General features: G+C 43.1%; 1 protein-coding gene across 1 annotated transcript in view; it reads right to left on the bottom strand.

The window, feature by feature from the left end:
• The window catches only part of tmtc1 (transmembrane O-mannosyltransferase targeting cadherins 1), a gene marked incomplete at its 5' end in the record, with an annotated part of 69,926 nt that overhangs the window by 20,216 nt on the left and 24,648 nt on the right, over positions 1–25,062 (bottom strand). Inside the window, 3 exon segments of the mRNA XM_034221835.1 lie at positions 16,677–16,799; positions 24,248–24,385; positions 24,515–24,659. Of these exon segments, the coding sequence (XP_034077726.1) occupies positions 16,677–16,799; positions 24,248–24,385; positions 24,515–24,659 (406 nt within the window).

The raw sequence follows: 25,062 nt of genomic DNA, 5'->3' as shown, positions 1-25,062 counted from the left end.
TATAAACTACAGGCCTGTCTCTCTCCTCCCGTTCCTGTCTAAATCACTTGAACGCGCTGTCTTTAAACAACTCTCCTGTTATCTCAATCAGAACAACCTTCTGGATCCGCACCAGTCTGGTTTCAAGGCAGGTCACTCCACAGAAACTGCTCTCATTGCTGTCACGGAGGAACTGCACACTGCCAAAACTGCATCCCTCTCCTCTGTCATCATCCTGTTGGACCTGTCTGCTGCATTCGACACGGTGAATCATCAGATCCTCCTTCGCACTCTCCAAAAACTTGGAGTTTCTGGCTCTGCACTTTCCCTCCTCACCTCATACCTGAAAGACCGTACCTACAGGGTGACTTGGAGAGGGTCTGAGTCCGACCCTTGTCAATTAACTACGGGGGTCCCTCAGGGCTCTGTTCTTGGTCCCCTCCTCTTCTCCTTGTACACAAACTCGCTCGGATCAGTCATTAGCCCGCATGGTTTTTCTTACCACTGCTACGCTGACGACACCCAATTAATTCTGTCCTTTCCCCGCTCAGAGACCCAGGTCGTTGCACGCATCTCTGCTTGTCTAGCTGACATCTCTCAGTGGATGTCTGCTCACCACCTCAAGCTCAACCTTGACAAGACTGAGCTGCTCTTCCTCCCGGGAAAAGATTGTCCAACTCTTGACCTGACAATCAACATCGGCACCTCAGTTGTTTCCCCGACTCAGACTGCAAGGAATCTGGGTGTGACCCTAGATAACAACCTGTCCTTCACTGCAAACATCGCTGCTACAACCCGCTGCTGCAGATACACGCTTTACAACATCAGGAAGATACGTCCCCAGCTGACTCAGAAAGCGACTCAGGTTCTGGTCCAGGCTCTCGTCATCTCACGCCTAGACTACTGCAACTCCCTCCTGGCTGGTCTACCTGCATGTGCCATCCGACCTCTGCAGCTCATCCAGAATGCAGCGGCTTGTCTGGTTTTCAACCTTCCTAAATTCTCCCACACCACTCCGCTCCTCCGCTCCCTTCACTGGCTTCCGGTAACTGCTAGAATCCACTTCAAGACACTGGTACTTGCTTACCGTGCTGCGAATGGATCTGGCCCTTCCTACATCCAGGACATGGTTAAACCGTACACCCCAGCGCGTGCACTACGCTCTGCATCAGCCAAACGACTCGTTGCGCCCTCGCTGCGAGGGGGACCCAAGTTCCCATCGGCGAAAACACGTGGGTTTGCTATCCTGGCTCCAAGATGGTGGAATGAGCTCCCCATTGACATCAGGACGGCAGATAGCTTGCACATCTTCCGGCGCAAACTGAAAACTCATCTCTTTCGACTCCACTTCGAGCGTTAGAACGATTAACGAAGCACTTTTATACCAATAAAGGACTGGATTACCTAAAGCCAGTTGAGTAGCACTTGAAATGTTTGGCTCTATGAAACCTGATATACTTATATGATTCTGTTTTCTTCAAGGTTGTGTCTTCCTGGTCGAATGTACTTATTGTAAGTCGCTTTGGACAAAAGCGTCAGCTAAATGCAATGTAATGTAATGTAATGTAATGAAACTCGGAAACCTAAACGGGCAAAAACCCGGATTATTTGGGCGTAACAAACTAAACAAAAAGAAAGAGGCGGTAGATAAATTAAGGAGGGTGTCCTTGTTTTGCCTATTAACTTAAAACTGAAGTAATAAAGAATAGGCAGACTACTACCATTAGTTTGTTTTAACATTCACATGTTTCAGCATTCCTGACCTCAGCCGTTTTATTTTGTAACACGTTGGGAGAGAGATTTAAATTGAGTTTTTTTCAGTAGCTGAATGTGATTACAGCAGCATTGGATAGTCCTGCACCATCTTTTGGGTTCTCTGAATCAGTGTGTTGGTGAGGAGTTGCTCACTGCAAACAGAAGAAGTGTGCAAAGAATGCATCTCTGAGGAGATATTGACATGTTGCTTGTGCCTCGTTGCCAAGGCAACAGTGGTGTGAAGAGGTACTGCGGTTTTGGGGGATTTCTGCTGTACAGAGGACAACGTGTGTCTGCCAAGTGATTCCTTCCCTCATCCCAATGCCAGGGAGAGTTTCCTTGGAGCCCACTGACCAGGGCCGGTCCTAGCTTTTTTGGGGACCCTGCCACTGACTACAGCTGCATCACTGACTGTGCTCATTATGACAAGATCTTGAGACATGCTTGTCTCAGATTGTTCAGACTCTGAAGGAATGATGCAATGATTTTACAGCATAATTGTGCAAGAGTTTCCCAGGGGGTGGTGTAGAAACCTTAATGCTTAGTGTTTAGATAAGAGGCTGCTTGTTTAAACGATGGTCTGGAATACTGAAAAGATTAAAGTTTAATATTATTGGTTAGCAAACAAGACATCTGATTATTATGTCACACATAATAATCTTGTTATAGAAACTAGCTATGTGTAAAACGTGTGGTTGTTATACTATTGTTATCATGAACAAAAGATAAATAAGGAAATAGTATCTGCTTAAAGATGAACGGATTTCATAGAGAAGATTAGTTATTGTGAATACTCCACAAGGTATCTACTAATGTATTTTAAAGAACCACATTTAAAGAACTTGAATTGAGTTGATAAATAAGTGAAGATAAGAAGATGTATTAACCATGAATTAATCAATTGGTAAATTAAAAATAGCGGTAAAGAGGAAAACTATTAAAGTGAAGTGAAAAATCATCCTAAAACACACTGATGGAAAAGGGGGGGGGGGGGGGCATGATGGAAGTATGCACTAGACTTTAAGTAGTGGGTGTTTGGGAGTTAGGAGTACAGTGTAGAACCATATTCTTCAATCTTTCATCATATTTACAAATTATTCTTTTAGAGTTTTTATTCATGTATGAATTTGGTAGTGTTTTAATTTGTTACAGTATTGATCAGTTCAAAGGGAGAGTTTTACTAACATCTCTATAAGATCAGACAAACATTTATTTATATAGGTCATGTTGAAGGGAAAGCTAGTTCTAAACAAAATATAGTATTTCAATTTGAGGTACTGGTTTCACCATTGTGGCATAGTTATTACCATAGGAGGGCTTTTGGATGGACATACGAAATGACTTCTGTTTTTAAATCCTTGATAAAGGAAGGAGTAATTGTTGCATGTTCGGACACCCAAGGTTCCACGCACTGTTAAAGAGGTTAACATTGTTCTTTAAGTGGACCAGATTTGAAGATAAATTAATATAATGAGTTATGAAATACATAGCAGAGCTTTACAGATCCTAGTAATGTTTTGACTCAAGAAAATAATTATATGCACAAGTTTCTGATCTATTAGATATTTTAATATAGATTAGGTGTTAATGAACTGCAGTAGTAGTACTATAAGGAAGTGAGTTTTGTACCAAGTTGCAGGAAATGTGGGAAACAGCTGTTCCGATAGAAAGTTAGAGATATCTTGAACATTATAGTTGTAATCGTGAATTAATAAATGATGGCGCTCCATATATGACTGATTTTTGTAGACAAAGGATACTGGCCTATGCTGAAATATCAAAGTCTCTGCAGAGCACGAAACATGGCCAAAAAGACTGAGACCGAGACTTCCGGTTGGACGAACATGTGAGGGCTGCGTTGTCTCGTTCTCCCACGATTTTACTTTCTACATTTAATTTAAAACCACCGAAGTTGAGTTAAACCCGTATTGTGTGAACATAATTTGGACTATAAATCAGAACAAGCCGATGTGATGCCGAAACCTGCGTTGAAAACGGAGACGAAACAGGCAAAAAAGACCGAAACTGCTGTCTCAAGTGCAAGTGAAGTTGCTGGCGCGGACATGGCTAGCATAATTAGCCTGCTTGAAGAGCACAGAGCTAGCATTTCAGCTGATTTCAAAGCTGCCTTTGCGGTACTGGAGGCGAAGCTGAACCAAACGCAGACCACAGTAGCAGAACATGGGGAACAAATAGACTCTCTTGAGACCAATGCCAATCTGCAAGATCAGCGACTCCGTATACTCGAGGAGAAGTGTGCGGTATTAGCAGATAGCAATGCTAAGCTAGCTGCGAAGACCGCAGATCTGGAAGGTCGGAGCCGCAGAAATAACATCAGAATCATTGGACTTCCTGAGTCTATTGAGGGACCCCGGCTTACAACCTTCTTTTCTGAATTTTTGGTGGAGCTGCTAGGCAATAAAACTCTCTCATCCCCTCCCGAGCTGGACCGTGCACACAGAGCGCCGGCTGCTAGGCCGCAGCCAGGGACGAGACCGCGACCTGTGATATTGCGGCTGCATCGCTACCAAGTAAAGGACCTGATTGTCCGGGAGGCCCGCAAGAGACGAGGGGATCTCCGCTACCGTGGGACAACCAGTGCAGATCTACGAGGACTTCACACAGGAGGTTCTCGAACAGCGGGCGAAATACCGAGACATCATGTCAAAGCTGTACAACCTAGGCCTCAGACCGGCTCTTCTGTTCCCTGCTCGCCTGCAGATCACACTTGGAAGTGGGGCTAAGAAAAGGTTCCCCTCGCCCCTGGAGGCTGTAGCCTTTGCAGCTGGCTATGAACGCGAGCCGGCTAACTAACCACTGATGTTGTGCTAGGCTAGTGGTGGCTGAGCTAAGCTGGGCTAGGCTAAACCGCGCTGGCGCTGCATTGATGGTGGACTGGGTACGTTACAACCGTTATGTTGGGACACAATTGATTGTATAATCTAACGTTACCTAGCCATGACAGCGCACAATGCGACATGTTGTCTACATTTATTTTTTGTATGATTACATTTGTATATTTACACTATATACCCGGGGTGTTTTTTGCACTTTTTCGAATGTCCTTGTTAACTCATGCTGTTCACAATTGTTTCTGGGCACTTTACAGCCGTCGTTCTGTTGGGACGTCATTTATTTTATAACTAACGTTACTCGGCCAAGTCAGCAGACGATGTGACATGTTTACATCTATTTTAATTTAATTGTTTTCATTTTTGTATTTACACTATACCCGGGATGTTCTTGCACTTTTGCAATGTTCTTGTTAACATTTGCTGTTCACAATTGTTACACTTACTAAGGAGGTTGTATCTGCATGATGTGGGTACTGAGACACCTTGAAGAAGGAGAGATGATTCAGGTAGGGAAGTTATTGCCAATTTCATTGGCAGATGGAGCTCAGGGGTGGGGAGGGAGGGGGTCTAGGGCATGGGAGGAGGTGGGAAGGAGTAGAGGATGGGAGGGAGAGGGTGGGGCATTTATCTTGATGGGGCTACAGGTTTCCATTTGTTTGAGGCAGCTGTTTCAATTACATTCTGTTTTGTCATCTTTATGTACACTGTTCTCTCCATTTTTAGTTGTGGATGTTCTAAGGCTGATCTTACACCTTCGATGCTGTATGCAGTGTCATGGCTAATATAACTGGTACAGGGACTGGTGGTGGACAGGCGGTCAGGATACTCTCTTTGAACACTGGTGGGTTGAATGCTTCGGTGAAACGCACAAAGATTATGACACATCTTAAAAACCTGAAGGCGGATATAATGTTTATACAAGAGACACATCTCTGTAAATCTGATCAGCGAAAGCTGAATAGGCCGTGGATTGGACAAATGTTTCATTCACAATTTAACCTAAAGACAAGGGGCACAGCCATTTTAATTCGGAAAAAAGTAAATTTCACCCCTACTAATACAATTTTAGATCCAAATGGACGTTATGTCATCATTTCTGGTACTCTCTATCAGAAGCCGGTCATCTTAGTTTCTGTGTATTGGGATGATCATAATTTTGTGAAATCGCTATTCTCCACCATCCCCAATTTGAATTCCCATCTATTGATACTGGGAGGAGATATGAATTGTGTTATAGACCCAACACTAGACAGATCTAGTTCCAGAACTGTGGCGCCCTCTAAAACGGCACAGACTCTCTCTGCTTTTATGGACCACTATGGCTACGTCGACCCGTGGAGATTTTTACACCCCTCGGCTAGGCAATACTCTTTCTTTTCCCATGCACATCGTTCATACTCTCGCATAGATTATTTTATTGTTGATAAAACATTTATTTCGTCGATTGTCTCCGTTCAATACTCACCGATAACTGTATCAGATCATTCAACTGTGATCCTGGACCTTCACTTTGATCATAAGCCTAAGGAATTTAGATTCTGGCGTCTTGACCCTCTTTTACTTTCTGATGCAGCCTTTTGTGAGTGTATTTCGGAATCAATTGCATTCTTCTGTGAGACCAACCAAAATGAAGAGACCTCTGCGTCCCTACTCTGGGAAACCCTTAAAGCTTTTCTTAGGGGTAAGATCATCTCGCATACGTCTCATGTTAATAAACTTCGTAGAGCACGCCAAAGAGAACTGGAAGAATCTATCATTAATCTAGACAACCAACTATTTTCCACTCAATCACCTGATCTATCTAAAGAACGGATGGGGCTCCAAACAGAACTTGACCTTCTCCTAACAAGAGAGGCTGAACGACTCCTTCTACACTCACGAGGGTCTATATATGAACATGGCGATAAAGCTGGCCGTCTCCTGGCCCACCAACTAAAGGCTAGGGTGGCCTCGAACCAAATCACCCAGATACGGGACGGGTTGGGCTCTCTCACTTCTGACCCGGGAGAGATTAATAACATCTTTAAAACCTACTACTCTCGTCTCTACACGTCTGAATCCCCTGATAACGAAGATCAGCTACATACATTTTTGGATAAATTGGATATGCCCAAGATTTCGACTAACGACCAACAGACACTAGATGCCAACCTGCAGCTTGCTGAGATTAAAGAGGCAATACAGTCCATGAATAGTGGCAAATCACCGGGACCTGACGGATACCCGGTAGAATTCTACAAAAAATTCTCAAATCAACTTTCCCCATTATTATTAGATATGTTTAATTCGTCGTACGTCCAAGGCTCACTGCCGCCTACCCTTATGCAAGCCTCTATCTCTCTGATCTTTAAGAAGGGTAAGGACCCGTTGAGCTGTGCATCATATCGCCCAATCTCGCTCCTGTCTGTAGATGTGAAAATACTTGCGAAGATTTTTGCTCGCCGGTTGGAATCTATTATACCCTCCATCATTTCGGAAGATCAGACAGGATTCATAGGGGGGAGGCACTCCTTCACAAATGTCCGAAGACTTCTCAGCGTCATCCACAGCCCGCCTTCTCCTGCTGAACCGGAGGTTGTTATATCTCTTGATGCTGAGAAGGCCTTCGACAGGGTTGAGTGGGCCTATCTGTTTTCTGTCCTTCAACAGCTGGGCTTTGGTCCAGGCCTCGTCTCCTGGGTTAGACTTCTGTACTCTTCTCCTCACTCCTCTGTATGTACGAACACCCAGCGCTCCAAATTCTTTCCTCTTTTTCGCGGGACGCGTCAGGGGTGTCCGCTCTCCCCACTACTATTTGCAATTGCTATCGAGCCATTGTCGATTGCTCTAAAAGCAGAGAGAGGAATTAAGGGGATTCAGAGAGGGGATATCGAACACAGGGTCTCGTTATATGCTGACGACCTCCTTCTGTATGTGCGCGATCCTATAGCTAGTACTCCACACATTCTCTCACTTTTGACCACTTTTGGTTCATTTTCAGGATACAAATTAAACATCCAAAAGAGTGAATGTTTCCCTATCAACCAATTGGCTACAGAATTACCTCCGTTGTCGTTGCCTTTTAGAATATCCAACTCAGGGTTTAAATATCTGGGCATTGCAATCACGCAGTCTTTTAGTGCGCTACGGGAACAAAATCTTACTGTCCTGACGGCAACAGTCAAATCTGACCTGCAGAGGTGGGGCCATCTGGCACTCTCTTTAGCAGGAAGAGTTCAGACAATAAAAATGAATGTACTGCCCAGATATCTATACATGTTCCAATGCCTACCTATTTTTTTGCCTAAATCTTTTTTCACTGCTATTGATAATATTATTTCCTCATTTATTTGGGCTGGTAAACATGCAAGAGCTAGTAGACCATTACTGCAGAGGGACAGGTTCCTGGGTGGGCTTGGCTTACCTAACCTTATGGGTTACTACTGGGCCACAAACACACACAAGATCATGCTCTGGTTCACTTCACCCCAGAGTGACTGGTGTCTTGTGGAGGCCAACTCATGTCGATCCACGTCACTTCAAGCCCTCGCGTGTAGCACTCTGCCCCTTTCCCCCTCACAATTCACATCTAACCCCGTTGTAATTGGCACTTTAAAGATCTGGGCACAAGTTAGACGTCACTTTGGTTGGCTTACTCTTCCTCAAGCAACTCCTGTCTGTAACAACCATCTATTTTTACCAGCCACAATTGACCCCCGATTTTCTCACTTGAAGAGGGAAGGCCTCCGCTGCATAGGGGAGTTATACATTGATAGCCTGTTTGCCAGTTTTGACCAACTACGGGTTGCCTTTAATCTAAGAGGATCTGATTTCTTTAGATACTTTCAACTAAGGGATTTTGCTAAGACCCACTCTCCACAATTCCCTCAATCCCTGCCTCCCAGTGGAGTGGATCTTGTACTTAGAGCAAGAACTTTGTCTAGGCGCCATGTCTCTTACTTTTATGATCTTTTTTCTCCGGTTGATGAATCTGCCATTAACAAGATTAGAACTAATTGGGAAAAGGAACTACAGTTCACCTTCTCTGATGACTTTTGGAAGAAGGCCCTGAGAGCCGTTAACTCATCCTCCAGTTGCGCTAGACTCAGCCTAATACAGTTTAAAGTTCTCCATAGACTACATTATAGCAAGGCTAAGCTCTCCAGGATTTATCCAGATAGATTGGATGACCGGTGTGATAGATGCTCCCAGGCCCCCTGCGACCTGACTCACATGTTCTGGTCGTGCCCTAAATTATCTAGCTTCTGGCAATCTTTCTTCGAATGTATTTCTGAAATTGTAGGTCTAAAAATCTCTCCATCCCCTCATGTAGCTATTTTCGGTAGGCCCCCAGATGGAATCAACATTACAAACACTCAAACCAATGTCATGGCCTTTACCTCCTTGATTGCTCGTAGGAAAATCCTTCTTTTGTGGAAATCTCCTTTACCTCCCTCTTTTCAAATGTGGCTGAGTGATACTATGTCTCTTCTAAAGTTGGAAAAAATTAAGTTTACTCTCCGGGGTTCCTCAGATAAGTTTTACGCTCATTGGAGGCCACTGATCAGCTATGTAGACCGTCTTCCCCCTGATATGGTGTCGCTGTAGGGATTCTCCCTTTATTTATCCGTCTATAATTCTGATATGATTACTCCCCTGTCCACCACATAGGCAGCCCATGTGACATCCCTGGATATGTGTTAGTATGTATGTATGTATGTATGTATATGTATATTATTGTATCTATCATTTTGTATTGTATTGATGTACTGTTGCCTCAGTGCTCCGGGAGAGGGGTGGTTGGGATGGGGCGGGGTTAAGGGAAAGTGAGTAAGGGTTCTTTTGGGAGGGAAAAAATGAAAATGCCTTAATTGCTGTAATACAATTCACTGTTACACTTTCTTTTCTTTTTTTACATGTGAATAAAAATATTAAAAAAAAAAAAAAGACTGAGACCAACTGACCTTTGACCCTGACCGACAGTGTGGAGAAGGCACTGTCAATGACTGACTCTGGGGTGAACCTGACCAAACTTGACTTTACAACCAGAAAAGTTAGAGAATGTGAGTGTATGTCTTCATGTGATCAGTGCAACTGCATGATTTAAAACAATGACTAATCAAGCATGCTTTTGGCCTAACACATTATTCTGAGGCTCTGTGGGAAATGAGAGTCACAAATTTGTGTCCCGTTTCTAATCTACTTGATGATATTTCACTCCCTCAGGCAGTGGCTGTTTGCAGAATGTGAACCTCAAACTAAAACATGAAGATTCTGTTTCTTTTGGGACTGAAAGATGGAGAGAAACACTTCATTTCACTGAAGTGTTTACTGTGGAAAATGATGGATGTACATTTGGGAATGATGTTTGGTATTTTCTTATAATGAATTATTACCTGAAGGTTTTCTTCCCATACAGGATTTTGTTACACATGGGTTCATGTGTAAAAAAAGGGGGAGTGTCTGACCATTGATTGACAGTTTTAGAATGAACCTGCTCCATATCTGGGGATAAGATACTGTTTGGTGAATGTTGACATGTCTCTAATATTGATTGAGTTATAACAGGTAACACAGATGCAGAATCAGTGGCCAAGGGGCTACTGTGAGAGATGTAATTCCAGAATGAAATACGGAAGAAGTTGACCTGTGAGTAATGTTTCAACAGGTATAAAAGTAACTGAGGTTTGAAATGTAGAAAGAACATATTACAGTTAGAGCTAAAACATAGTAATGTAATGAGACAGAATTTAATTTAGACAACATCATGTAACTAGCCTGGTAAAGAAGTAAAAGCCATAGACTTTATTGTTTAGGTCATTATGAGGATATACATTTCATCTAAATTCATAATAGAAAGACATTTGATGACAGTTTGTTGGAATTCTGTATTCATTTTTTTCAGCGTGATAATATCTAAGCACTGACAGGTAGAAGCAGTATCACCAGGAAATCATTCACTTTGTTAGTATCGTGATTTTGGTTGTTTTTGAATCCATAACATTAGTGTGTTTCTTTACCAGAAACATTAGCAGTTCATATTATATTTAGATTTTAAATAGGATTTCATTTAAAAATAAACACAGATGCTTGTCAGAAATTCAGAGCTATTGAAATATGTTATTTAGTTTACCTAAAGATGTTGGGGTTCTTATTTAGTTGGCACAGTCCAAGTATTAAGATTCTGAAGCTGCACTGGCAGATAGGAGGTCTACAATTAATTTAGAAAACCTGTTCACAGACGGCTGTTGTTTTAAGACACCCCACCAACAGGCTCCAAGCGGCCTACGCAGTGGTGGGTCAAACAGCTGAGGGCCCCGGAGCCCTCAGCGTAGGCTGGAGGGATTTGTATCAGATTTCTCCACACAGGTTGCTGGCGCCAAAAGAGGGACCCAGGAGGCCGACACCGCAGAGTTCGTCTGGCTGAAGGTCATCAGGACAAAGTGGCTCAACCCCAGGCTCTCCGGCCCCGACCGAGTGACCCAGCGGATCTCTGCCGTCCGTCTAGGAGGAAAGGGGGACAGCTGGAGCCAGTGTGCGGCGGGGAAACCACCTGCTAGGACCAGGGGACGACATCAGGACGGATCTGGCTCTCGTCAAGGAGGTCGACTCGGAAGCTGTCATCAGCGGACTGGAGGAGAAGGACCTCGGGACATCATCAGCGGGCCGGAGTATCGGAAGCTGTCATCAGCGGACTGGAGGAGAAGGACCTCGAGGACATCTCTCCAGCAGTCGACCTGGGAGGCATCATCAGCGGGCCGGAGAAGGAGGATCGGGAAGACATCTCTCTAGCAGGCAGCCCAGAAGCTGCTGTCAGCGGATCGGGGGGACAAAGACACGGCAAGCCAAGACGGCACCGGGGACTCCACTCTCCGCTGAAACAGGTTGATATAGCCGGTGTGGACTCTGTTCCAATATCCCATTTTTTGAAGAACTCTGTTTCACTATCCCATTTTTGAGGAACTCTGTTTCAATATCCCATTTTTTGAGGAACTTTGTTTTAATAACCCATTTTTGGAGGGAGAAGCTAACCCTTCCCCTTCGTACCAAATGCCCTTGCTGGCTTACGCGTCGGAGGAGGACGAGCACGATGACTCAGCCGACAAGGACCATTTTTAACATATTTTGGTCTCCCTCCACTGTCATAAAAAGTTGTTATGATGGACTGTTTCTAAAGGTTTAAAGTGCTCTAAATCCCAGCTTCTGATGGATTTATATAAATGTTGGGGAACAGACAGTAGAAAAGAATGACAGTAGGTTATGTTTCAAATGCTGTGTATAAATTGATCTCTGAAGGAGAGATCAAAAAAGGGGTTAAAGCACCCGGATATTTTTCTAAACTGTATTAAAGTAAACAGGTATTATCTTGAACTGTATTGAAGTGAACATGTATTATTTGGGACTGTTTAAAGTAATCCTATATATCTAAACCTTCTTACTTACACTCCATTACCCAGAGACCCTGACACACACACACACACCTCCTCCTGTCTTCATGCAGCACACACACATAAACTCCTTAACCCAGATATCAGCAACACACACACATATGCCTCTGCTTATCAGCATGCACACACACACACACACACATACACTTTTCCTCACTAACACACACACATGTTCTTTTTTCAAGGTTCCTTGCTGGGAATAATCCCAAGCACCAATATATCTGTGTACAATGTTTGATTGTTTTAAAAGAATAGTTTGTGTGAAACCTTCCCTGGGAAATTAAAGGAGTTGGGTCCGGTGGAAGATAAGAAGTGGCTGTCCACCTCAAAAATATATCCATATATACTGTTGTGTAGTCATGCAAAATGCCCCCTGTTTCTGACTGGCTGGTCCCGATACCTGTATCGCACAGCAGTAGAACTGGGAGTCCGGAGTACTCTGTAAACTTGTATTGGTGTTTTTTACCATTAAAATCAGATTATTGTTATAACTTTTATGCCGGTGTGTTGAACTCCCTCTTTTATCAATCTGACCAGACTCATCTAAACGGACGGCGCGGAGCAGAGGTGGGCTTTAAGCCACCACTATTGTGTTTGCTCCTACAATACACACTTTACAACATCAGGAGGATACGTCCCCAGCTGACACAGAAAGCGACGCAGGTTCTGGTCCAGGCTCTCGTCATCTCACGCCTAGACTACTGCAACTCCCTCCTGGCTGGTCTACCTGCATGTGCCATCCGACCTCTGCAGCTCACCCAGAATGCAGCGGCTCGTCTGGTCTTCAACCTTCCTACATTTTCCCACACCACTCCGCTCCCTTCACTGGCTTCCGGTAACTGCTAGAATCCACTTCAAGACACTGGTACTTGCTTACCATGCTGCGAATGGATCTGGCCCTTCCTACATCCAGGACATGGTTAAACCGTACACCCCAGCGCGTGCACTCCGCTCTGCATCAGCCAAACGACTCGCTGCACCCTCGCTGCGAGGGGGACCCAAGTTCCCATCAGCAAAAACACGTGGGTTTGCTGTCCTGGCTCCAAGATGGTGGAATGAGCTCCCCATTGACATCAGGACAGCAGATAGCTTGCACATCTTCCGGCGCAAACTGAAAACTCATCTCTTTCGACTCCACTTCGAGCGATACAATTACTAACAAAGCACTTATATACTAATAAAGGACTGGCTTATCTAAAGCCAGTTGAGTAGCACTTGAAATGTTTGGCTCTATGAAACCTGATGTACTTATATGATTCTGTTTTCTTCAAGGTTGTGTCTTCCTGGTCGAATGTACTTATTGTAAGTCGCTTTGGATAAAAGCGTCAGCAAAATGCAATGTAATTTGCAGTTTCCCTTTAAATAATGCATATTATGCATTGAATAGGCTACATATAAGAAAATAATTTTTACTTATTACTGTTTCCCATTGGCTTTACATGTTGTACACAGTAATTTCCCTATTTGTTAGCAACACCTTTACAGTCAGAATACAGACTATTGTCGCAGGAACCATTATATGTGGTGGGGGGGAAATGATTGAGGAAGCCAATAAACTCCTCTTTTTTAGGAGCCTTGCACACACCTGTTTTCCACACTGACACACATACCTGCAAACTCACCAGTTGAGAAAAAAGATAAACCAAACTCTCTCAAACTTCCGCAACTACTAATGGGCCTGTAGTATTAATAGACTCCTCTATTGGGCTGGCTGCAAATCTCAAGACTCCTGCCCAATCTGGGTTCATACTGAGACTTCCTCCTCCTCTGGTTCCTTGCACTCTATACTTTGCTCTCAACTTCCCACAGTAACCCACAAAATCTCAAACAACCCAGTGGTCACTAGTACCATTAAAATCTGGCTCCAATTCACAAAACAACTTGGCCTACACAGGGCTTCAACGCTCGCACCGCTCTTGAACAATCACTTGTTCTCTCCATCCTGCTCTGACCCCTCCTTCCACATTTGGGCGACTAATGGTCTTGTTTCGATTAATGACCTGTACACGGATGGGGTTTTCTCATCCTTTGCATTCCTGTCAGCTAAATATAACCTGCCAAACAGCCATTTTTTTCGCTTTTTCCAAGTTAGGCATTTTGTCCAAAAGCAATTTTAATTGGACCGTGCTTCTCTCCGCCTCCGCCATTTTTTTTTAGAGTGACAGAGAGTAACAACATAGACGAATCGATAACTGAATTCGTTGCCAACTTTTTTAGCAAACGATTTTAATCGATTAGTTGTTGCAGCCCAACATTATTGTACATTTAAACACATACATTCTGAGGATAATAAGTTACAGAATACCTGGCTGGAAGCAGTAATGAGCTGGATCTGTTATTTATAATGTGGTCTGACCTGTGTTAGAGACCTCTTTCTATTCAGTAAACGCATACCTTCAGTTGCATAAACAAGTCAGTTTCCTGTGCCTGTGTCACGTTTCCAATTTGGAGAAAGACATTGTTATCTATGCACCACGTGGCCAGCTGGTTCACCTCCCTCCTGTAGTGGGTTTCGTCTTTGTTGCTGATGAGACACACCACGGTTGTGTCAACCGCAAATGTGATGAAGTGGTTGGAGCTGTGGGTGGGTGTGCAATTATGGGTCAGCAGGGTGAACAGCAGGGGGCTGAGCACACATCCTTGGGGGGCCCCCGTACTCAGTGTGATGGTGCCTGATGTGTTGTTGCCGACCCGTACAGATTGGGGTCTGGCAGTGAGAAAGTCCAGCAGCCAGTTGCAGAGAAAGGGGCCCTCTGAGGCCCAGGTTTAAAATGGTTTAAATGGTTTTAATGTATGTTCGTCCAAACCAGTCTCACGGCATTTCGTGTTATAGTCACGAAATTAATCTATCGATTGGTGTTCACGAACACGATTTCGCCATTTTTTTCGTGTCACAGAACGATTTTAAAAGCAATGTAAATAATAACAAATTAGAAGGAAAAATAGATTAAAAAAATACAGATTTCAGTATTCTGACACAGAACGATTTTAGAAGCAATGTATTTCTATTGGTATTATGTTTCGTGCCTGCACCAAATAATATCAAATTAGAAGGAAAAAAAAAGACGTGGTGCAGGCACAACACATACTACCAATAGAAATACATTGCTTTTAAAATCGTTCTGTGTGACACGAAAAAAATCCGAAAATCGTGTTGGTGAACCCGATTCAATAGATTAAATTAATTGTGACTATAACACGAAATGCCGTGAGACTGGTTTGGACGAACATACATTAAAAACATTTTAAAAAAATCGAAAACACTGAAGACTCGGGGGGGCCGCTGCTGCTGTCAGCGCTGCCATCTTGTTAAAATCAGATTATAGAGCATCTTCGTTTCAAGTCACAAGCTCTGTAGGCCATCCCTATTAACCTGGGGCCTGTTTTTCAGGTTTCAGGCTCGAAAATGACATGCCCAGAAAAAATGACTACTGTATATCTTGTCTTCTAAAAGGGGTAAATTAATAATCTTTTTTCTCAAAGCAATGATATACCTGTGAGTTGCATGTAGAAAAGTCAGAATCAATATAGGTGTTTTTATTTTAAAGTAAATTCAGATTGAACATAGTACAACTATTTAAATTATAGTTTCCGTCCAAAAAAACCCCCCTTGGATGATGGGATAGTAGACAAACTCGGACGGATATCCCGGGGCAAAGCATAATCCATGGAGGGGATCTCGGGCGGATGGCCCGGGGGCAAGGCAGAGTTCGAGGAGGGGGTCTCGGGCGGACGGCCCGGGGGCAAGGCAGAGTTCGAGGAGGGGGTCTCGGGCGGACGGCCCGGGGGCAAGGCAGAGTCCGTGGAGGGGGTCTCGGGCGGACAGGACATGGAGTTGGCAGAACCCCTGGCAGGAGATCAGTCGGCGGGATCCCCAACGGGACAGGACATGGAGTTGGCAGGACCCCCAGCGGAACCTCCAACGGCACTTGAGTAGGGACTTGAGTGGGGACTCGAGAGAGGGCTTGAGAGGGAACTCGAGAGGAAACTTGAGAGTTGACTTGAGAGGTGACTTGAGAGGGATCTCGAGAGGGAACTTGAACGGAGACTCGAGAGGAGACTTGAGAGGGAACTCGAGCGGTGACTCGAGAGGGAACTCGAGAGGGGACTCGAGAGGTGACTCGAGAGGAGACTCGAGAGAGAGAGGGCTTGAGAGGGAACTCGAGAGGTGACTTGAGAGGTAACTCGAGCACTTAAGATATTCATTGCTATCGGGATGTTAAGAGCATTCCATGGAATATAACAAAAAGTGTATCTCGAGCCGGTTTCTCAAACTTACCTACCCCACCTTTAAGGTTTGCCAAACTGTATGATTGATCAACTCAACTTTGATTTGTGAGTTTAAGGCAGCTTTGATATTTAAATAAAGCATCTTGCATCAGCTGCAATGAGGTGACTGCTTTGTTCCTTAAATGAATACATTATTCAAACCTGTTTCTACATTGTCTTTCAACAAATGTGCACCCACTTCTGCAGTCATTTCATGGCAGGAGACTGGAGAATTAGCAGCACCAGCCCCTCAAATTCACATAATGGTGGTTAATGAACACGGCATCTTCTTTGCCAATTTTTTGGAAGTTGGATTACATTTGAGGGGTATTTGGATGGAAACCTGACTGAAGAGAAGCAGAGAGAGAGGAGGAAGAAGACAGAACAATACCTGGAAGGCTCGGTCCAGCTGGTTCATCTCTCTGAACTGGTTCCCTTTGGAGAAATACAGCTCTGCTCTCACGGTCACATCACTGGGACTCTGCTGCAGGGCTCTGTCCAGAGCAGCCAGCGCCTGGCATGGACACAAACAGTAATAAACATACAGGCATACATGAACAAACACAGAAAAAAGTGCCTATCTCATCTTGCTAATTGTTTAGATTCACTGAGAACAAACATCACAGCCATACTGAGATGAGTATGAGAGACAGTATGATCATAATTAAATCATTTGATTTGTGTTTTAATAATTTGTGTGTGACTTTAGCAAACTCCATGTTGTTTGACCTGCAGATAAAAACAAAGTGTACTTACACATTTTGTATAGCAGGACAATCACCACATATATATATTTTTTAACATACATTTTTTATTGTAACATCTTCAATTTACAACACAGTACAGAAGACAATTCAGGTTGCACAACATTTTGGATTAATTCAATCCCATCCGTCTATCCTACACCACAATCTTAACCCTATTAAATCTGTAAGGGTACTAATAACCTTCCCCCAAAAGTGTAATCCTCCTGGACACTCCCATACAACATGTAAGAAAGAGCCAATGGTTCCCTGGTGACAAAATGAACAATAAGGGTCAGGTACCAATCCAATTCTGTGTCTAATTATTGGTGTTAGATATGCTCAACATTTCAGATGTATATACTGATGGTTTGGGTTTTTTGAAGCACCCGTAACATTAGCCCAAATTGCATCCCAATCGAATTATTGTCCTAAAGTGGATATTTTCCTATCCCATGCACTCATGCCTGATGTAGGCATATAGTTCTGGGAGTTAAGATTATTATAGATAAACGAAACTATTTGTTTGGGAGCACTCTGCACCCAACTCAGAATATTATGTTCTTTCAAATCTGACCCCCAGGGGACCCCATAGGCTTTACAGGCAGACCTTATTCTAAAGTGTTGATCAATATTATATTGAGAGACCAGTTTTTGAAAGTCAAGAATACAATTTTCCCCATTAATGTCCTGAAGAGTTTTAATACCTTTATCCTCCCAAGCTTTGTTGTTAAATGGTTTGCCCCCAGTCAATAGGTTATGATTGTTCCATAATGGAGATGACCTACACCACACACTCTTAAAGTGTATGAATGTCCCTGCTACTCTGAACACTTTAATCATATAAGTTAAAATTGGACCGCACAGTAAATCACATCTTTTGGTAGATATACCTAAAAGGAGAAAGTCCCTTAATCTTATCGGCGCTATTAAATCTTGTTCCATATTCTTTCAAGATGGCATTTTATCCTCATTTACCCAATAGCTGAGAGATCTTAATATGAATGCCCAATGATATAGTTTAAAATGTGGGCATGCCAATCCCCCATCTGATTTTCTATACTGAAGAGCTGACCATTTTATACTGGGTCGTACCATTCCAGATATAGCATCGTAGTAAATAATCTAGTTTTTGCCAGTATCCTGTTGGAGGTGCTAGGGGGATCATTGAGCTTACGAAATGTATGCGGGGTAATATGTTCATTTTAACAACCGAAAAATGGGCTGGGACTGATGCTGGAAGGTGTTTCCATCTTGTAATATCTTCTTCTATTTTTTTCAAAACTAAAGAGTAATTTGTTTTAGCTATAGATGATAAGGAAGTACTAACCTTAATACCTAAAGAGGACCTCATTTGAAACATTGATCTGGGGTGGGAGGGACACCTCACTTTGGCCTATGTTAAGAAGCATCAGTGTTGATTTGTAGGTTAATCTTGTATCCCGAAAGCTGCCCAAACTGCTCCAATACTTCTCAGACACAGGGGAGGGTTCGCTGAACATCTGCCATACAGATTAATGTATCGTCCGCATAATTATAGTGATATAGAGTGTGACGTTCCACCTATTGTGATGGGGGAAATCTGAGGGCAATTCCTAATGAATTGTGTCAGTGGTTTGATGGATACATTGAAAATTAAAGGAGACAGAGGGTCTCCTTGCCTTGTACCCCGTTTTATGTCAAATAAGTCGGAGAAGCTTCCTCCCACACATACTCAAGCTGTAGGATTTGCATACAATGTTTGAATCATGTTTATAAATGTATCTCCACATTTAAATTCTTTCAGAACCCTCCATAGATGTGGCCATTCCAGGCGATCAAACGCCTTTTCAGCATCTAAAAACAAAAGGCCACAGGCAGGTGGAATTGTATGTGTTGCGCCAAGTATGTGCAGGAGTCTGCGGATATTATCAGATGCGAGCCAACCTTTAATAAAGCCTGTTGGATCTGGGCTTATTAATTTCCCAACCACCGTCTCAAGTCTAATAGCTAAGACCTTGGAAAAAATGTTGAGGTCAGCATTTATCAGTGATATTGGGTGATAGTTAGAACATTCAAGGGGGTCCTTTCCAGGTTTGGGTATAACCGTAATCAGAGCCATATTTAAGTATTTGTGAAACATACCCTTATTGGTAGCATAATTAAGTGTTTCTAACCATACCGGTCCAATAATATCCCAAAATGTTAAATAGAGTTCCACAGGTATGCCATCTATACCCGGCGTACGGCCCTTATTTGTAGCTTTGACTGCTTTATATAGCTCCTCCAGCGTGACAGGTGAATCCAGTGTTTTGGTGTCATCTAATGATAATATAGGGAGGCCTAACCCGCTAAAAATGTTGGTGAAGTCTTCGTCAGAAGGAACTGAGCTACTTGAATACAGTTCTTTAAAGTAATTTTTATATGTTTAATTTATCTCCTCTGTAGAAGATACTGTTCCGCGTTTATTACATCGGATTGCTGGTATGGTCCTTTTAGCCTCTTGTTGTTTTAAAGTTAGTGCCAAAAGGTGGCTTGGTCTGCTGCCTTCTGCGTAATACTTGTGTTTGATTATATGGATCATATATTCTGCCCTGTGTCTTAATAGATCGTACTTTCTACTGATGTAGTGTATCCCTCTTTTAGGCCTTTTTCCAACATATTACATAGTTCTTCTAGGTGGGAAATCTTTTGCAGTCTGCTTTTATGTAGGTGGGAACTGAACCGTATGGCATTATTTCGTATAAAACCCTTGATGGCGGCCCAAACCACGTCACGCTATTCTTATTCAAGATTATACATTTTTGTCAGTTTTGATCTGAATTGCGATATAAATGTGTTGTTCTTTAAAAGGGTCGTGTTGAACCTCCATCTAGTAGCCCCATTTTTTATATTTCCATAGTTAAAATGTGCTAAAATTGGGTTGTGATCCGAGAGGTGTCTGGGTAGGAACTCAATTGACTGTATCGAAGGCATCAGCCCAGAAGATACAAGAATGTAGTCTATTCGAGAGAAGGTTTTATGTCCCGTGGAGAAAAATGTATAGTCTCTCGCAGATGGATTATGCACCCTACACACATCAATTAAGTTTAAGTCTGTTATAAAGAGATTAAGGGTGCGTTCACACCAGCCTTTTACAGTTCGGTTGAATCAAACCCAGGTGCGTTTAGCCGCTTGGTGCGGTTCATTTGGGTCGGTGTCAACACAATCCGAGACCTCTTAAGTGAACTAAACAACCGGACTCTGGTCCGCTAAAATAGGTGGTCTCGGAGCGCTTGCTTGCGAACTCTGGAGCGGTTCATTGCTGGTGTGAACGCAGTCCGCACCAAAACACAGGAAGCGTAGTATTTACGTGTCACAAGAACGCGGATGTCTTCAAAAATCTTTAGCGAAAGAGTCTTTCAAGACATCCGCGGTTGTTTAGTTAAAGAGTGAAGCAGAATGAAGTGTTGAACAGTGTTGTGTAAAGTAAAAATGCTCCGTCAGCTACATAAAAGTAAGAACACCTGTCGTCGGTGAAACGCCCCTCCTTACTGCAGAACGTCTCATTATATGTGTTATAATGTTTTTTAACGGACGTTGCCTGATTATATAATCATATACGCGGGCCGCTAGAGTCTGTTGATCTCCAGATTAACAGCAGCATGAGAATAACTTGCTGAAAGTGCCGATGCTCCATGGCGGAGGCTCCGGTAGAAATTGCCGGGATTTGTGTTTTTACCCCCTTAATGTCTGACCAATGGTTGAATAGCATTTCCGTGCACATGACTTGTGTTTAAAGTTTATAGTCCGTTTGAGTTTTGCCCGTGTGAACGCAAACCGAACCTTCTGAAGAATGAAACAATGTAACAAACTGTGGTCTGGTGTGCACCAGAGAAGCGGACTATTAGGTGTGAGTGCTTTGGAAGCAGATTCTTGAGAACTTGATAGAGTTGCAGCAGATTTGTCAAGGTTATTGTTTACAAAAGCATTCATGTCCGACCCAACATGTAATTGGTAGTCATTTAACTTCAGTAACTGTGAAGTGACTGAGGGAAAAAAAACAGCTTCAAATTGTTTGTTGGCGCATATATGCTAACAAAAGCCACTTTTTTACCCTGAATAGATGTGCAGCAATAGGCTAGACGTCCTTTATTGTCAAAGCCAATCCTTTCAATTGATACATTTATGTTACGCCTCACAAGTATCATAGCTCCTTTAGTGCGAGTGCCATCAGTTGATGCCACAAAAGGTTTATAGAATCTGTTTTGAACCCTTGAAATGTCATTAGGTTTAAGGTGTGTCTCCTGAAACATTGCAATATCTATCTTCTTTCTGCGTAAGACATCTAAGATTTTTGAACGTTTATACGGAGAGTTAAGTCCTCTTACATTAAATGATACAATATTCAAATGTTCCAATTTATCTGTATTTATTCCCTGGACCTGTTGTGAGTTGGTGGTGGATCCCTGAGTTACAACCCTCCACTTTCCCCCCGCATTCGACCCTCTTCTTGGTAACATCTGTGAGCGTCACTTAGCTACGTCTAACACTGAACACTGAATGTTCCCGCCCTTGCATAAAGATAAAGCATAGCAGATCTCACAAACAGTAAAGCTGTGGAATAGAAAACCTCTTTCAAACCGATCAACCTGTATTATTACAACCATCCCCCTCTCGTTCTCATGACATGGTATAGCCCATATACAGACCGTCGCCTGCCGATGACATCATATCACGCGCCCATGAATGTAAACAGTGGAGGCACCGGGCTACCAGACCTATCGAAAAAGTTTTCAAAACACGCCTCCAGCTTCCCAAGCCTATTCCATTATAATGTACATTTATGTATGCCGCATATTAAAGTATATATTCTGGGCGGACTATTACCTTAACACCATATAAACATGGCAATTAAACAATAACATTAAAACTCTGATCTGCAATAATTTGAAAATAAACTGGCCCCTTTTTCAACATATTCAAGTATCGAGGCTCCAATATAAAATAAGCATAGAACATCACCTAAATAGCGTCCACCTGTCCATATGTTGTCTAGGTGCCAGACTAGGCTTTTCTCTGTCCTTATTCATCTCCTCCCTTGGCACAGGTAGCATATTCAATGTCCAGGATCTTCTCGCATGTCCAGCACCGTTGATTTAAGGGCTTATTTCGCCTCTTCTGCAGAGTTAAATGAGATTCTTGTGCCCTTGTTGTTTACTCTCAGAATTGCCGGATATATGATGAACGAGTCGATCCCCTTTTGTCGAAGTTTAATGCGGATCTCCTTGTATTCCTGTCGCTCCTGTGTCATACCGGGGCTGTAATCGGCGAAGAACAACAGCTGTGTCCCGTCTTGGAGAGTCGGTCTAACTTTCCTCGTGCCTTCAAGAATGGCCTGTCTGTCGGTATAGCGTAGGAGTTTGAGAACCATGGTCCGCGATCTTGAGGTGTTGTTGGAGAAAATACGATGCGCCCTATCGATTTCCAGTGGATTACTGTTGGGGCTCTTGATTGAAGGTATCCAGATATGCAGCATCTTTTGAATGTAACCCCTGGGATCATCGCCCTCAACGCATGTTGGTAAGTTGACAATCCTTACATTGTTCATTCTGGACCTGTCCTCCAATTCATTGAGCTTCCTTCATATCTTTGTCACTTCCATGATACACAAGCTAGTTTCCTTCTCATTCTTGCGCACAGCAACCTGAATGCTATCAATCTTATTGAAAACCGTGTCAAACTTTTTTGCGTGACCATCAGCTTGTTCTTTTAATGACCGGAGGATGTTGCCGTTTTCGACCAAGTGCTTCTCTATAGGATTGAGAGCCTTCTCAATCGCACCCTTTAGCATGTCTGCTACTGTTCCCTGCAGAGTTTCCATCTCATCCGCGATAGCTTGCTTGATTAGCATAGCTATATCGGCGGGTGAATCGCTAGCTTGCTGTTGTCTGTTAGATTATTGTTTATTAGTCGGAGCTTTATCCTTTTTTGCTGAAGACATATCTTAAGTTTTGTTCGCTCTTACTTCAACTCAAATATGTGTTATTACTGTCTATGAGTTGCAATAAATATAAAGGGGGGGGGGGTTTGTTCAGTGCTCAGTATCTTGCTGCCATCAGCCTCGTGCCTCACCGGAAGTCTCACAATCACCACATATTAACACCACAAACACCATTTTTGAAGCGTAAATGTAATAGGAAGAAGTAAAAAAGCAATTTTTAGGCAACTAACAAACTGCATCATGGTCACACAGCTTCCCTACTGCTCAGCTAAAGGCAGCTAACGTTCAGTGTGATGCTTTTTTGTATTTTCATTTAGTCACTTGGTAGCCATCGCCCTTTTAAGAAAGATAGAAGCTTCAACATTCACCAGTGGGGTATTTACTGATGTCATTTATCTCAGAAAAAAAAAGTGAAATCTCTTCAGATTGTGTTAACCACAGACCTTATTTCAGGTATCTAACCAAAAACACATTCCAAAAAACGTTGAGACGAGGGAACTGGAAGTGGTGAAATTATAATTAATTTCAGGGTTTGAGGACTCATCTCTGCACCAATCTATAGAACAATAGTGACAAACATGTCCACCAATACCACACTGGAGCTTGTATGCATGTGAGCATTTTATGGTCCTGCAGACTTGAGTGTGAACATTCTTCTCCCTGTGAAACTGGGTCATAGGGAAGTGCAGATGGTGATGACAAAACACTGGGAGGAAGAGTGGCAGCTGCTGTTCAGCTGTGTTGGGGAAATATTTCCAAAGGCCCATCATTTTGACCCAGTTTATCAGTTCATACTGTCCTGACTGAGCACAGGCACCTGCAACCTTGGCTGCTGTGCTCTCAGTGTTTTGTCTCCCTGTTCCTGCCTGTTGGCGTCAGCTGATAGAGGTGTTATGATTCTATCTTGTTATGCACAATGTTGATTATTCTCTCAGAACTAGCTAAACACATGGGTCTGGGGTAGAGCTCTTCAGAATTGATTGTGGCATCTCAACCGTGTGGTCAACTCGTGGCCCTGTGACATGTCTTGTGAATTCTCCGGCCGAAGCTCCAAATAAACCGTCGGTGTTTGCCATCAAAGCTCCAGCTCTCCTTGTGTCTCTCTGAGTCCTGATTCCAATTGCTTCAGAAGTGTCCCCCACAAGCGGTACAGCTGAGGTTATGAGTTTCCATGGTAAAATATCCTGCTGAGTTTATCACGACTGTGTGTTACCTTACCTCTAAAATTTGAGACACAATTAAGAGTCACACTCTCACCTGTGTGTAGTTCCCACGCTTGCTGTAGATTGCAGACAGGAGGCGGTAACACTCAATGCAGCCGCTATCTCTGGATATGATGTCCAGCGTCATCTTCTCTGCCTCTTTGCTGCGACCAGCCATAGCTAAAACCTGAGCCTGGTACACAAAGAGCTTGTCAATTGTGGCTATGTGTGTGTACAATCAGTTTTTTTGGGCCAACAGTTTCCATGATTCCTTGTGTGTGTATGTGTGTGTGTGTGTGTGTGTGTGTGTGTGTGTCTTTACCAAAGCCAGCCAGATGTCGGTGCTGTGGGGCTGCAGGGTGGCGGCCTCGCTGTACACCTGCAGGGCCTCGTTGTAGCGGCCCGTGTTGTAGTACAGCGCTCCGAGCGGAGTCAGGATGTCCACCTTCCTCGTCACCTGCAGCGCCCTGCAGGAAGGTTACCATTGTCTTTTTATTTTTATGTGCCATAAAAAAGAAAACACATCTAAATGTGTATACTAATTTTAGTTACAAAGGTAAATGCTTAAGACTGCAATTTCAATAACCCTGTTGCTTCTTCAATCAAAAATCTTTGCCGATTAAAAGAATGCCAAAAGAAAGACCAGTTTTCTCATGGTGATGTTTATATACAATATAATCATACCATTTTACATCCTTGAGATCCAGAGATATCCATGTTGTAATAATTCAAACAGTCCACAGAGGCAGAGACAATTATTTTACATGGACATTTTAATTGACATGAATTCAACCCTAAAAAAGAAAACAAGTGTTATAACTGTTTTTTCTCAAGGTTCTTTATTTGTCATACGAACATAGCTACAGAGTA

The sequence above is a fragment of the Gymnodraco acuticeps genome, unplaced genomic scaffold, assembly GCF_902827175.1.
Source record: "Gymnodraco acuticeps unplaced genomic scaffold, fGymAcu1.1, whole genome shotgun sequence".
NCBI lineage: Eukaryota > Metazoa > Chordata > Actinopteri > Perciformes > Bathydraconidae > Gymnodraco > Gymnodraco acuticeps.
The sequence above is the reverse complement of the archived record's forward strand: the minus strand, read 5'-3'. Positions and strand labels throughout refer to the sequence as shown.